Raw genomic sequence first — 15,224 nt, 5'->3', positions numbered from 1 at the left:
ATTCTGCGTTTTGGTGCGAGGATGACCTACTTCATAATAGCTTTTGGTCTATAGTCCTTGGGCTTTCATTGGGCTGCATTGCACGCATACAACTAGACCCGGGAAGCACAATGGGGAACAGGAACCCCAGTTTAAGTACCCCTGTCATACTGTGAGCACTATCATATATACCAAAATAAACACATAAAGATATAGGCCCATAGCCTAGAATACCTCGGCAGAAACAGGCAATTAATGCTGAATTCGGGTGCATATTGTCTTAACTGATGGAATCACCCACTGCCGAATATGTCAATAAACGGGATCAATATCATGCATAAAGCGTTGCTAGAAAGATGCTGATGATTCTGCACGAAAAACGGTCGTTTCAATTTCTCCATCTTTATCGCATATCTGCGATTTTCATTCCGCGTCTTCGTCATGCCGGCCTTTACTTCATTGAATCATTGAATTCATTGGAATCGCTGGAATAGCACAATTGCAAAGGATATGGCACACAGAATATATAACAATGAGCATAAAAACAGCCACTTAGTTATGGGATTTTACTACGTGGTATACGCTTGGTCGCTACAGTCATGCATCCCAAAATTACCATTTCTCTGATATAAGCGTACCAAAACCAAGTCCGTATCCGTATAGTATACACACATGGGCGTCATCCGCATACAATGATATATCATCGCTTAAGTTTCGACTAGCATGATTCCAAAATACTCTTAGCATGATAGTGTCGTTCCGTTAACTTCCTATTTTGCGTACTGTGACTTTCCGTGGCAAAATCTTACATGAACACCGATTTTAGTAGCGTACCATAGCCTGCTCTTAGTGGCGCTTGTACATAATATACAATGCACATGGAAAAACCATATCTACAGTTGCCACATTTATTCGTCTTAAGCTTAAAGGTTTCGTGGCAAGCATAGATAAAGAAATCTCCAATGCGAATTCGCATCTGCTCTATTAATGACTGTTGCTATGCTGATTGCTTATTAGAGACCAGCATCGAAAATCATGGAGTGAAGAAATGTAGTATTCACTATACACAGAAGTTATATTGGTCGTTTCAAGTCTCAAATTTTCACCTCCAGACCAACGACATGCATATGTTGGAGAAGTGAAGTTGTTTCGAGGAGAGATATGGCCTGATGCCGTGCGGGTACAGAGCATAGGCCTATGTAGTGCTCGAAGAGAAACCAACTTATACCTTCACTGTTTAGGTACATTGTTCGTTATTATATAATGCCCACAATTGCTAATATCAATTTTTTATCAATCTGCATATGCCAATGCCCACCTTTACCCGTGGATTTCGCGCCATCCGACGAAGCACTCTCGTTGGCGGTACTTCCAGTCGCCCGCGTCAAACCTGCCGCCGATAGCAGGTTCTGCATCGTCTTCGATTCTTTGATTTGCCTTGAATCGAAAACAATGTTGTGCAAATGGAAAGCAACATCAAACCGCATCGTATATGTCGTACTTCATTCTCTTTTTGAACGATCCCAGAAAGTTGTAAAGATAGGGATTAGTCGCGGAGCTTATATACGCCAACATCGCCACGGCCGCCGCGAAGTTATTGCAAAATTCATTCTATAATGAGGATGCACAAGAGAGGGATCGGTGTCATCCGTGTATGGCATCCGTGAATACTACTTACGCTCGCGAGAATTCCAACGATTTTCGCCAAATGGAACGCGTGAAACGGCAACCAAAATACAGTGAACAGAATGGTCAGCAATGCGCACAAGATTGTCACCTTCCGCTTTTCGCGCTCAGACTTTCCTCCTGATGATTTTGGCGCCGACGAAGCGAGAAGTCTCATTATGATCAGGCCGTAACACGCGGAGATTATCTGGAATGCGCATGATGATTATGACTTTTCGCCTTTCGCCCGCAGACTTCCCGGAAGAGGTTGACTATTTTGGTGCCAACGAATCGTGAAGAATGACAATATTAAGACCGTAACACACATGCATTATAAAGAGAAAGTTGGAGTAGGTTAGAGACACAAGGTTCCGAGTCCAGTCATTTTTAATTAACCACCTAGTCAAGTCCGAGTCCAAGTCACGGAGCGACGGGTAGAGTCCGACTCATAGTGTTAAGACTCGAGCCGAGTACAAGTCACATAGTGTTTACTGTTCAGTATCGTCCGCGGATTGACAATATTCTTCTTTTTCTCATTATGAACATGTTTACTCAAACAGATAAAATACAGTGTCTGGGCCTACTTTTCAATAATTGGTCCTGATATACGAGACTTGAACAAGTCAAATAGAATATGTCGAGTCATGGTCAAGTCAATATACAAATTGACCCGAATTGAGTCCAGCCATTTTTCATTTTTAAGAAAATGCCCCGAGTCAACGAAAAATTGCGGCTCGATTCATTACAACCCTGACCTGGAGACACTAAAATGTAGCCGGAGCAGTTTGAAGTCAAGTTCTGGGCTTATGTTGGATTATGATTATTGAGATAAGACATGAGTGGCGCAGCTGATGATCAGCTCACAGAATATTCACATCAATGGTCTACACAATTTTTGCACCAAACTGTGTTGGGGTCATTCTTACCTTTCTTGGAAGCGCTGAATCCGTATCTGGAGTTACATTTTTTATCGTCACGTTTACGAGATGATACAAATACGGATTGCTCCTACTTTTCGTGCCACTCAAGTTCATACCATCCCTAGTATTTCCTCTCGTGGTCGCCGATTTTGATGCGGAAAGTATTTCATTTCCGAATTATATTACCACGCGTTTTAATGAGACTAACTCGATCTAATTGACTAATTTCAAGCTAGTCAGCGTCATTAGCCTATTTGCTTGTACTTTATCCATGCGCCTAGAAAAGATAGGCGGGTGTCGGAGCGACTTGGAGAATAGTCTTTAAATCGGACACACACCTTGGCCTAGGCTGCTAGAGTATGTAAAAAGAGGCATGCACTGCACACTGCACAGTGCACACTGGATGATAAAAGATAAAGGATAACCGAAAAAGGACTAGCGATGAAAATGAATGTGGCAAGTTTCCGTAGACGAGTTTGATATGTTAGATTGATTGTGACAATGTTAAAAAGAGCCGAAATTCTATACTACTTACCATCAACGGAAAAAAGAACATTCCTGCGGAAGTAAGAATAGTGAAAACTTTCCAGCCTGGTCGAGCTACGTCGTACATGCAATTCAGGCCCATTACCCTGAAAATTACAGAAATAATAACCTGCGAATGGTCCATGCTACGGGTATACATTATTTGTTGAGTCAAGAGGTGAATTCAGACAATAATATTGGTATTTGTACTTGCATATTCTGCTATCAACGTCTTATCCTTCCTCAGCAAACATGATCAGATTTACCCGTAGGGCTGATAAAGGTGTTGATTTCGAAATTTAGGGCATGTATGGTACTGCAATTTATACAATTGCAAATCTTAGCCATGTTCGTGCCACGCTTTAGTTTTTCGCGGTTCGGCTTCGAGAGGCCCCATCGTTATTTATAACTTTGTTAAACCCGGTTTCTATACCGCGACCTTCAGGTAAGATTGTCGCTAAACTACGATAATATTGGTATCGCTCAGACGCTCACGCGTTCCAGACCAATCTCAAAGAAAAACTACACTCGTGAGCAGTGCTGTAATGACAGCATAGTTGTTATGTTCGTGCATTTTAAGTTGATATCGTTTGTCTCTTATTTGTCTAGGATTAGTAATTACCGCTAATCATTATTTGCTCGTGTGTTTTGCTTCGTATTTATACCCTCGTGTTCTGTTGTCTACGGGTCACTTCGTTTACATGCACTATAGATCGTGTCGCCTGTCTCAAGTTGTTGTTCTACTGATAGTATACTGGTTTCCTATTGAAACCTCGCCGTGTGAATTATTGTTCGAACTAGATCAAGAACATAACAATAGTCATTGCAGAATTGCATATAAGATTTCTGGCTGTTGCAACTTGCGTAGCATAATCCCCGAGCTGCTGTACCCCTTACGCTGCGACACAAATATGCCCAATTGCCCATGCCCAATGCCCATGTAAACCCGCGATCTCATTTGCAATGCTTCGGCAAGCAGCATCATGATTTCTCTTCAACATGACTTCACTATTTAAATGACCCTAATGACGTTATTTGACAAAATATTGAACTGGAAGTTTTTCGCGCTATACGAAATTTGCTTCCGACTCGTAATTATTACTCTGTGTACTGTCTACGTGTCATGTTTGAGAGGTATCTCTACAGTGATAGCCTTCCATGCCACCGAACTATGCGTTGGAATCAGAAACATTCTAGTTGTTATTTTTGATATTTTTTGTATGACGATAAGGGGGCGCGAAATTTGTCACTATCACCAAAGGGAGCGTGTCTAAAAAGTTTGAGAACCACTGGCGTAGACCGTGTTAGCAGTGACAATTTGCGCATGCGTGCACCTTAGAAACGACCGATACCGGTCAATGTATCATGAATTTGCAGCAAGCAGCACCAATTGATTACAAGAGTTTAAAAATACTACACCCAATAGAATTTGTCTTTGAGGTAACGGTTATACTTACTGTTCAAAGTTTCCCGTTTGCGGCGCATTTCCAGGAGTCATGTTGAATGACGTTATATCCAAACCGCCAAATACATCTGTAAGGTTAAGATTTTGAAAAGCCGCGTCGCCGTCCACACATCTCTCGGGACTCGGCAGAGAGAGATTGCGACAGGCGGCCATCTCGGTCGTCGACGCTACGTTATAACCACTCGACTGACAATACGCAGTTTCTTCTATGGGAAATTGAAGCCTGGATGGAATCGAGAAAAATAAAGACAATCAGCGCAGTTGGCCGATGCGTCATTGTTGTTTTATTAGTAGGGCAAGTTTTTGCAACTTTTTTTTATAGCTTCCGGCAGCTTCCTAAATACTCGGAAGATATGTAGAATGCTGTTTTAATCTGTTTGAAGGAATTGTATAGTTCAGGGGCGGGCCACATACGGCCCGCGGGCCGGATCCGGCCCGCGACGGGATGTTGTGTGGTCCGCCAGCAGTTTTCAGTCTTACGTGATGATGAGGCCCGCGTCGCCGTCTACAGGCATTCAGGCGCAAACATTTTCGAGCATGAACATTCCCAAGACGAAGCGAAGTTCCGATACAACTGATCTTCACCGCATTGACGTAGCCACGGGCGAATGGGGCCATGCCATTCCCAAATTTCTCGAGAATATTCGTAATATTTATAAATAGTGGAATATTTTAGGGAAGATGGATTCAAAGTAAAAATAATTCGCGATTTAGTGTCTCTACGTACCAGTTTTGGGATGACTGGAGTCAACTTTCTCGTATGACTTGACTTGACTCGAGTCACTTTGCAAAAATGGCTTGACTTGACTTGACTCGGCGCTTCAGAAATGTGGATTGACTCGTGACTCGGAGCAAAATTCGCGAGTCAAATTCAAGTCATTAAGTCAGGGGTTCTCAACCCGCGGCCCGCGGGCCGCATGCGGCCCGCAGACGTTTATTTTGCGGCCCGCGACATCTTTCATTACGGAAGCAATTACTATACTGGCACAGAATTGTTACATATTAATTTAGCTACTTAGCTTTCTTATCACACTGTCTGTTTCGTTTGATTACTCATTCTTCGATGTGTTCTGGTTTCTTGATATAGGCCTATGCTGAATTTTAGATTGTTATTGTTTTGAATCGATATTCGGCTGCACTCTGCTTCAAGAGAATCCCGCTGCGTTGAACACTTTTAAAATGTGTTTCACACATCGTGAATGGTTTGAGCAGAAACAAGTACTAGTAACGAGAACGTCGAAAGCTGGGTTTGTAACTCTGCGTCGAGCAATGAATTTGCTTTCCCAGATATAAATGGTAAATCGATGAGTCATATTTGGCAAAGAACAGGTGTCGTACCGAAGCCTCGAAGCTTGAAATGATACTAGCCTACGCATGTTCCTTCTGGAGTTTCACATGTCGCCTGATCTTAGAAAAAACGAAGCTAGCTTGGTGGAAGCCCAGCAATCCATATGTCGGGCATTGTTAAAATTGGCAGCGACGTTACAGACGCATCTTTCAAAATTGCTTAGAATATCGCTAAACCCAAGAAATCTGCTAGAGAGGGTGTGATTTCAATAAGACTTCAACATACTGTGCGAATATTCGCTGTTTCCAGAACTTAGCAGCGAGGCCAACATAACCTGACAAATTTCGAAGCTACAGTTGTCTGATTCAACCGTGACAAGAAGAGTAACAGCAATGCAAGTCGATCTTTTATCGCATTTTCTGAACCATGTTGCCGCGTAGACTACTTTAGCCTAGCATTGGACGAATCCACCGACTCCACAGACATGGCATAGCTAATTATCTGGGTGCATTTAATCAGAGTAGACATATTTGCAGAGGAAAAACAACAAATTTACCAAGCTGACTCATCATCATCATTATCGGTGCAGGGCTCCATCAGTCATGGAAGGAATGGAGAAGGGTTGAATGGTTTGCTCAGAAATGACCCCGAACAACAGACTTCTTCTCATATCACTGAGAGCTGAAATTCATGATAATGGCCTCTGTAACGAAGGTGTGGCCGTTATTTCATACTTGCTCCATGTCCACTCACGCATTGAAACGGAGTTCAGTTCTCTGTTGGGAGGGTTTTGGGTGCATATACCTACTTAGAAACGAATGCAATGCAGGCTCCATATGGGGATTTACTTGCGCCGCTGTAAGATACATATTCTCACCAAAAAAAAAACAGCTAATGTAAACTTACGAACGCTGTCCATTAATGCTTTAGAAAGCATGAAAATGTACTAAATGCCAGTATACGACTGGTAAATATAGGCTATAGTAGGCTAGCCTGAATTTAATAGTAGCCCACAAATACATGATAATAATATTCTGCGGCCCGCAGCGTATTTATTTGTAAAAATGCGGCCCGTTGTACAAGGGAAGTTGAGAACCCCTGCATTAAGTAAACGGTGTCGAATAAATCACTCTATCTTATGTATGTTCGAGTTGTTCGCGATACGCCCGTGTCACCTGTGAGAGCAACCAGTCGGTTACTTATTGCATGGTTCACTGATCATCCATTGTTACATCACAAATAAATTGACAGCAAACGAAACAATCACAGGATACATTGTCGTAGTAGCAATAGCCTATATTATTATAATAGAAAGGTATCTCTGTTTCTTAGACGGCTCAGTGCTTACATTGCGCAGTGGTCACCTTTAACAACGCTCTTGTATGATTTAAATCAAGCTAATCGAACTAATTTGATCATCTTCTCGAGGCTTCGTATTCGGTCCTCTATATCGGCTGGTGATAACAAACTCTAGCATGTGGGATGTAGCTATACAGTTAGGGTGGGGCAACGCGCCTACCCTAAGCGGGAAACGTCATAATATCCACCAAACCAGTCGAAACGGATCGAATTTCGGAATTTGCGCGAGAGATATTCTCCCCCCTCTACCACGATCGTTTGGAAAGTACAAGTATCAATTATATCACATGTAAAATTATCATTCATCTATGTCCATCAATTTGACGTTTTGCCACAAATGACACTCAGTAACCGATTAATACTTATTCTCTATACAGACCTATACATGCTTCTCCGCCTCATCATGACGTACCGGATCTTTTGAAAACAAATTTTATCCAGAAATACCAACTGATCATGATAAATCAAAAAAGAAAGTCGGAATTTCTTGAAATATATGTTGTTTAGTCAGAGGGAAAGCCTACATTCGCTAGCTGAATAGCAATTTCGATAGAAATGGCGTTCTCCGTGTAGGCTTCCTTGATGAACCCATAAACGACCACTTAATCCATATTTACTGGACTTTGAGGGGTGGGGCGTTTTACCCCACGGGAGGGGTAGGTGTTTTAGCCTTGAGGTTGCCATTGTTTGCGGATAAGTTACCAGGTGGTTATTGCGTGAATTTGCCTTCGTACTGTGGCTTAAATCCAACTACACACAGTAAAATCGTAAATAGTACCGGAAAACTCTCTGTAGCATCCGTTAAATATGACATTTCACTTGGTTGTAAAAGGCTCTCTTTTGGTAAGAGTATGTGTAGAAGTCATAAATTCTCATAAAACGTTAAAAATCTTCATTAGAACGTGGAAATCAAAGTGATGGTTTCGTCTGACCATTAGGCGATATTTGAGATACTATGACGCATTCAACGCTCGCTTTATTCTGTCATATTGATGGTGGGCGCCTTACCTCGCCTGGGCGTTTTTACTCCTACTCACGTATTTTATTAGCAGTTCTTCGTGTGCGTGATCTATACAACATCTTTTTGCATGTATATTTAACTTTATATTCGTTATTTGATTCAAGATAAATGGTCAATTAATCTTCCCTTCCCCCAGTTAACAAAATGTAATGACTTTGCATCATCACTCAAACTTCGAAAATTCGATTTGACTTGACTCGTGACTTGACTTGACTCGAGTCATATTTGAAATTCGATTGACTTGACTTGACTCTAGTCATAATGTGCAATGACTCGAGATGACACGTGACTCGAAGGCAGTGACTTGATCCCAACACTGCTACGTACGTGTCTTGACTATGAGAATACAGTATCATAGATACATTAGAATAGCCCGAAGCCGTTGAGCTGCACGAGTTTTCAACAAATCAATGTTCAAAATTATAATTATATACGTGTTGTAAATTTTCGAAGAAACCACTTGCTCATACACTCACCAATGTCATTGATCAAATTCATTCATTTATGCAAAATATTTTCGCGCATGACGCGACTAGAAGCCAAATATACTTTGATTTTTGATCACATTCATATCACCGATTTGGGCTCGTCCGTGAATCGGTCGTCCAATCCAGATATAGTTCGCAACTGCAGGAATGGGTACGTCTCTGAATTGTATGTTCAAAGGGTAGTGCAAGGTAGGCTGGAAGGATCTGTGACGCGTTCCCACGGGGGAGGAGGAGTTCCTCTAAACTCATAAAAAATTCAGGAATACGGCCCGCCTCGTGTTCATGCTCCGCTATCTGGCCAGCCGGATGGAGAAGTTGCCCGCCCCTGCTTTAGTCAAAGATAGTGGTTCTAAACTTGTGAGTCATTTGCCGTTATTATGGGGTTCTCGTTTATGTTTAACGTAATCAGCTTCTGAAATAGTTCGTAAGTATGACCGGGCATAGGTGCTTACATATGGTGAGCCTAAGATCAGTGTATATTTGTGCGGGAGGAGGCTGAAAAAATGTTGGTTCAGTCCGGTTTACCACACATAAACACTAGGGCTGTTCAAAAATAACTTTTTTTTCCCGATTCAAGCCGGTCACCTCTTAAATCGTCAGGTTGCAGTAGAAAACCTTGCTCACCAAATTTCACTCGATTCCAACCAGTAAAGGCCTCCGCAGATCCAATTAAAATTTTTAATTTATTATGGAAAATTAAAAAAAAAAATTTCCAAATTTTTCTGCCAACCCCATGAAATTGTTGAGCTGTCTTCAAAGACGTTGCAAAACAAATTTGAGTCAATTCCGACCAGTAGAAGCGGAGTTATGTGAGTTTTTCGTTGATAAATCGAGGATTATCCACCAATCAAGGATAATCCGAGAAATATCATCGAAAAACTCACATAACTCCGCTTCTACTGGTCGGAATTGACTCAAATTTGTTTTGCAACGTCTTTGAAGACAGCTCAACAATTTCATGGGGGTGGCAGAAAAATTTGGAAATTTTTTTTTTTAATTTTCCATAATAAATTAAAAATTTTAATTGGATCTGCGGAGGCCTTTACTGGTTGGAATCGGGTGAAATTTGGTGAGCAAGGTTTTCTACTGCAACCTGACGATTTAAGAGGTGACCGGCTTGAATCGGGAAAAAAAAGTTATTTTTGAACAGCCCTAATAAACACATACTCCTGAAGCGGATAGTACCCACCTCTGGTCGATAGGCAAAGCTTCGCTAGTGCCACATCATATTGACGGACAATGTACTCATAGCTCATTTTAAAATTCGCTAGTGGGCGCTGAAGCGCGTCCGGAATTTAAGTCACAGAAATATGGTAACTCTTAGTAAAGACTACACGTGAACGTCAGTTAGGTTGAAAAGCAGCTTTGTCTTGTTATTGCTCATGTTCATGGTCGAAAATGTATGTTGAGTGTGGACCCGTGGGCCGCATTATCATGTCTACGAATTGAAAACGTCTGCGGTTCGGATCCGGCCCGCGGGCCTATGTTGCCCGACGCTGATCTATAGGTTTGCATGTGATGCGGCCAATAAACCACGTCGCTAGTACTTGCGATAATATCGTGTCTATTCCTTACCTATACAAAATACATACCTGCATCTACACGCCGGTTGCAATCCCGCCAGGCCACTGTGTAGCATCACCGGTATGGACATCAAAATAGCAACGGTCCACGTAACCAAAGCAGTGACGTACGCAATCTTAGGTCTTCTCGCTTTTTGCACGAATGACGACATCGGATGGCATACAGCGAGGTATCTGTCCATAGCCATTATCTTGTCAGAATGAAATAGAAGAGAATATTTTAACGCCATCGAATAAACGACCAGAGGTGGTTGCAGTATGAACTTAAAAGAATTGGTGATTACAGTTACAGAGATTGAAGAGCGTCTTAAACGCATCGACGTCACATGTTTCCCTTTTTTGTTCAATGCCGTGCCCTTATTAATCTGACGTAAGGATAGTGGGAGTAAGCATATTTCGTTAGATAGGTATATACATAGGCTACAATTAGGCATCATCATGACGAATTCAACGGTATTAACATAAAGATGCCATCGTCATTTCGACATAAGGTAGGTTGGTAATATGGAACAGGGATGTGCATTGTGCAGAGGGCATGGGAAACCTGCGGCTCGTGGAGAAACATTTTGCCACGTGCTTGAATAAAAGAGTTCAGCTCGGGGGCCCGCGACCTTGGTCTATAATTTAGCTTAGTCGTTTACGAGCGTTAGCTTACATTCGAGCGAATAAGAGAGGGGCCAAACAATACTGAAGTCACAAAAAGTGGCGTATGCTGACTTTGCACATGAACATTTCGGACAAAATTTATTCAGTAACCTGTAAGAATTCTTTACGCTCTGTCTCATAATCACATCACTTCATCGTTATCAATTCTTAATGAGATGGTCGGCTTTGTGGCTACTATACTTGTGATTATACTATCGGCCTATACAGGACCGAAACTGAACTTCGTCAGGTCCCCCAAAACTTTGCTCGTGCCCCCCCCCCCCCCCCGTAGGGGATAGACCAAACCCCAGATCCCCATAAGCTGTTACTTTTTGACCGCTACTTGTCACTGGACAATTAAACAAATATGTTTATATATCGAAGTATTCAGTCAGCACAAAGGCAGTCCTTTTCGGCCAAGGTTCTGGCAGACTTCTCGATGTCGCATGTTACAAGGCCTAATACTTTGTACATCTTGGTGAATCGTGGCGCCGAAATACCTATTTCTATAAATCATGCATATTTTTTTCTTGGGGGAAGGGTACCCAATTATCAAGATATCTGAGACCATTAAACCGCATTTTTGAAAAAGTTGCATGAATTTAAGAAAAAAAATCTATAATTTATGTTAATTCACGAAATCATTTTGGGCCTCCTTCGAGATCCCCCCCCCCCCAATTGGGGGGCTTGGGATGCGGCAGTTACGGTCCCGTGCCTATCTGCGGCCGGTGGTCTCGGCGCATTATTCATATCGGACCCGCTTGCCTAAATGGCTATATTATGCCATTTATCCACTACAGCAAAATTATTCCAGACAGTTTATCACCACGCATTTCGTCGACACAGGTTGTCTCTATGGCTATTCGTATGGTGCATAAATACTCATCACGAAACACGGTGAATTAAAATCTTGTATTTTACAGATTTCCCCCATCGCGCAGGGTTCGCATCAGGTCGTTGGCACTTTCTGGTACAGAATTCAGCAGTCGCATCCATTCCAGATGATGGAAATGATGCAATTAACTTTCAATCACCAGTTCATATCAAGATATATGCCAGGGAAAGTGGGTTCAGCGTTAGGTTTTCGTGTTGTACCTTTGAGGGTGATAATAAGCACTCTTTTCGCTGACAGTGTAATTAAGTCGTTGGAATTCATCATCATTCGTGCGGTAGAACCATATAAAACCAACGCTTACCACTAAAAACATAATAGATGCATAGTAAGTCAGATACAAGACAGTCTGTTGAGCGGAGCACAGCCAATCTGCGTGAATCCATCTCCCATACCGGTCTTCAGACAGTTTGAACGGCAGATTTTGCAAGAAAATCAGGTCCGCCAATGCCATTTGCAAAACATACCTTGGAAAGAAATATCGGTCATTTTCAACGCGTAATAGTAGTAGCCTAAATCCCGTACCAGTGAGTAATCTTCTTGAACTCCTGGAGGAACAAAATCATAAAAATCACCAAAATATTGCCACAAACACCGACTATGTATATGATTATCTTCAACACGAACTGGATAGTCAATTCGTCTGACATCGTGTAAGTTTGTTGTGCTGATCCTCCGCTAGGTATTTCAAAGCTAGGTATTTCAAAGCTAGGTATTTCAATGCTAGGCATTTCAAAGCTAGGTATTTCCGAGCTAGTCATGCCTTTTTTCTAAGTGTTCGCTAGAAATCTGTAGAATTGTAAAGCAGTATATATCAGGATGCGTAATTCAATTTCATACACTGCCCTTCAACCACATTGATCCTATGTATCTCGTATCAACGAAACGCGCTGATATGCGCTACTACATCTATGGATTTCACTTCCATGAAGTTCATACACAACTGTGATCAACATCGTGCCTGTTGGAAATATGTATACTCTGATATGGTGTAGGCTACTTGCGCATATATTTCGATTGTTGCTAAAGTAGATCAGTTGATTCACAAAGCTGTGAACAGGTTCTTTGAACTCAACCTGCACGACAACACGTGAAACACCCTAACCAAGATTGCTGATGAATAATATGCACATGAATACCGGATAGATTGAAACGAAGCTTTGTATTGTCAATGCTCATTGTTCCCTGTTCATGAGAGAAGACTGGCGAACATATGCGGACACATACCACACAAATAGATGTTGCGGTCTCTGGTGTGTTTGTGCGAACCTACACACGAAGTCGAGCTTTTATCCAAAAGAAGATTGCTTATGATATGCATCTTAATGCGCTGTCTCAAGTGACAACCTCAACAATCACGCCACGCAAAGTAATATCTACAGTGACATACACCATTCATTGTAACAAATGTCACATCAGAGGTAGCACGTAGACAGCAACAACGCATGCCTGTCCTGAAATCTATGGTGTGATTAGCGATATCCATTACGTATATAAAGCACAATATTGACGTTATATTAGTCATAAGCTGACAGTAATTTAATGTATCGAAAGTAAAATATCACTCCCGCTACATCGTGAAGATTGAAACTATCAAAACAGAGATAACGCAATAAATGGACGATATAGGTGTACAGATGGCGCACTCCCCTATCGTATACAATCTAACCATCTCGCATTTAGTCCGTTTTGCAGAGTTTGATGATGATTGTTCGTAATTATTCAATAATAAACTTCCGGGCATTGGACTCGGTAGATTTCGAAAATGAGGATAATGACAAGCGGATGTCGTTCCGGTTTCTATAGCGGGAGAGAAATGGCTCGTTGTTGTTTCGGATGTGCGAGCTAAGAGCGGGACGGAGCGGTATATTGCCTTTTTCGGAGTTCGATAAGAATTAGAAAATGTAATCAGCTGGCGTCAATCCAGGGCGTAAAGGTTGGGAAATAGTTTAAAGCTATATCCCAGTGTATTCGCGATTATGTCATTTTCCGCAACGCCGAAGCTACTCCCATATGTCTATACGGAATGCGTTTTTACTATAACAATTACGATATCTGCGGGTAATTCTCAATCGCGTCGTTTAGGCTACCTATTCCAATATCGGCCTTGTACAATGAGAGTCAAGTGATCCACTGTCAAGAACATAGAGCCGTGTCTTCTGAATGCGAGTCACAGAGCAAGTCTTTGCCAAAGTCATTTGTTTATCGTTTTTAAATTGATGATTTAGTTGGTCGTGAGTAACTGCATTGCATTTTGATTCAGTGTTAGTACAACTTGCATTGCTCGCAAATAGCACGAATCGATTCGCCCATTTCGGGGAACACGGTTTCGTAGCGTGCTGGCGGCGGAAGCATGTTGTTGTTTGTGATATTCATGGTGTTTGTGAATTACTGTGGTCATTTTCACTTGGCTAATTTTCTTCATTTTTATTCCGTAGATGCCAAGATACCATATTGACGTAATACTAGTCATGAGCAGGGCGACTGTAATTGACCTAAAAACGGACAATTTTGACCTAAGAAAATCAGAATTTTGACATTTTTCGACCTTAAATAACTAATTTTGACAAAGTTTTGCCTCATGTATGTAAATTAGGTGCTTTCGCGCATAGTTGTGGAATTGTACTACTTACCTTCATTTCTGGTTGGAATTGTCTGTCCTTACGACGTAGTTTGGACTGAAAACCTTTTTTGACTTGAAAACTGACAAATTTCTACATGAAAAAAAGTTTATTCAACGAAATCTGGACATCACGCATCAAAGTAGAAATAATTACTTTCCTACATTCACGGGTAGAATGTGTCTGTCCTTACTAAGTAGCCAGACAAGAATGAAGAAAGAACATTCAACAGCAGCAGTTGTTGGCTGGCAACACTAAAGTTGTGCGTACACTGCTGGTGACACACCGTGTTGCTTCGTTCTGACACTGTTGTCTACATCAATTTTTCACCATGCCCTTCTTGATGTAAGAACCAATGCCCACGCAGTCTTGTTTCAGTCAGGATATTGTGGTAGGTTGAGCATAACACCATATCCCTGGGTTGAGCATAACACCATGTCAACCTAGTTGTTTTATTTGACAGTTTATGATTCACAATGTACCGTCTACAACGGTAGGCCTATAAGCTGGTAATCTATAAGCCAGGGGTAGGCAAACCCCGGCAGGCAAGCCATGTGTGGCACGAGAGATGATTTTTCATGGCACGACAATTGATTTGACGAAAACGACATATTATAACCATGTTTGTTGCAAAATATGTCTCATAAATTGTTAATATGGAAAAAGCAAAAATTAATTGATAAATCAACAGAATACAGAGACTTTTGGGGCAGGTTTTACTTATCCTAGACATATTTTTTCGCGCACTGCGCGATTTACCATGACCCAATTTC

The 15,224-nt window shown here is 41.6% G+C and overlaps 1 protein-coding gene across 1 annotated transcript; it reads right to left on the bottom strand.

Moving 5' to 3' along the window:
- Positions 1–231: 231 nt before the first annotated feature.
- On the bottom strand, positions 232–13,449 carry LOC145447960 (somatostatin receptor type 2-like). The gene is made up of 9 exons (XM_080326258.1): positions 12,356–13,449; positions 12,135–12,297; positions 10,303–10,484; positions 4,547–4,777; positions 3,100–3,196; positions 1,658–1,852; positions 1,481–1,590; positions 1,298–1,416; positions 232–464 (listed from the first exon to the last, which is right to left on the bottom strand). The coding sequence occupies exons 1-9, from the start codon at positions 12,589–12,591 to the stop codon at positions 436–438; spliced, it is 1,362 nt and encodes a 453-aa protein (XP_080182384.1). The 5' UTR covers positions 12,592–13,449; the 3' UTR covers positions 232–435.
- Positions 13,450–15,224: the final 1,775 nt, after the last annotated feature.

This window comes from Botryllus schlosseri, chromosome 10 (assembly GCF_051294905.1).
Source record: "Botryllus schlosseri isolate E-star chromosome 10, Bs_hap1, whole genome shotgun sequence".
Taxonomy (NCBI): Eukaryota; Metazoa; Chordata; class Ascidiacea; order Stolidobranchia; family Styelidae; genus Botryllus; species Botryllus schlosseri.
Note: the sequence above shows the minus strand (reverse complement) of the source record. Positions and strands in the feature narration are given on the sequence as shown.

Excerpts from the sequence above, each read along its gene's own strand:
- LOC145447960 (XM_080326258.1), bottom strand. The coding sequence starts at position 12,591 with ATGACTAGCTCGGAAATACCTAGCTTTGAAATGCCTAGCATTGAAATA. Across the intron at positions 1,417-1,480 it reads TCGTTCAAAAAGAGAATGAA|GCAAATCAAAGAATCGAAGA; the intron begins GTACGACATATA and ends TTTCGATTCAAG. Across the intron at positions 465-1,297 it reads CGCGAAATCCACGGGTAAAG|CGATTCCAATGAATTCAATG; the intron begins GTGGGCATTGGC and ends GTGCTATTCCAG.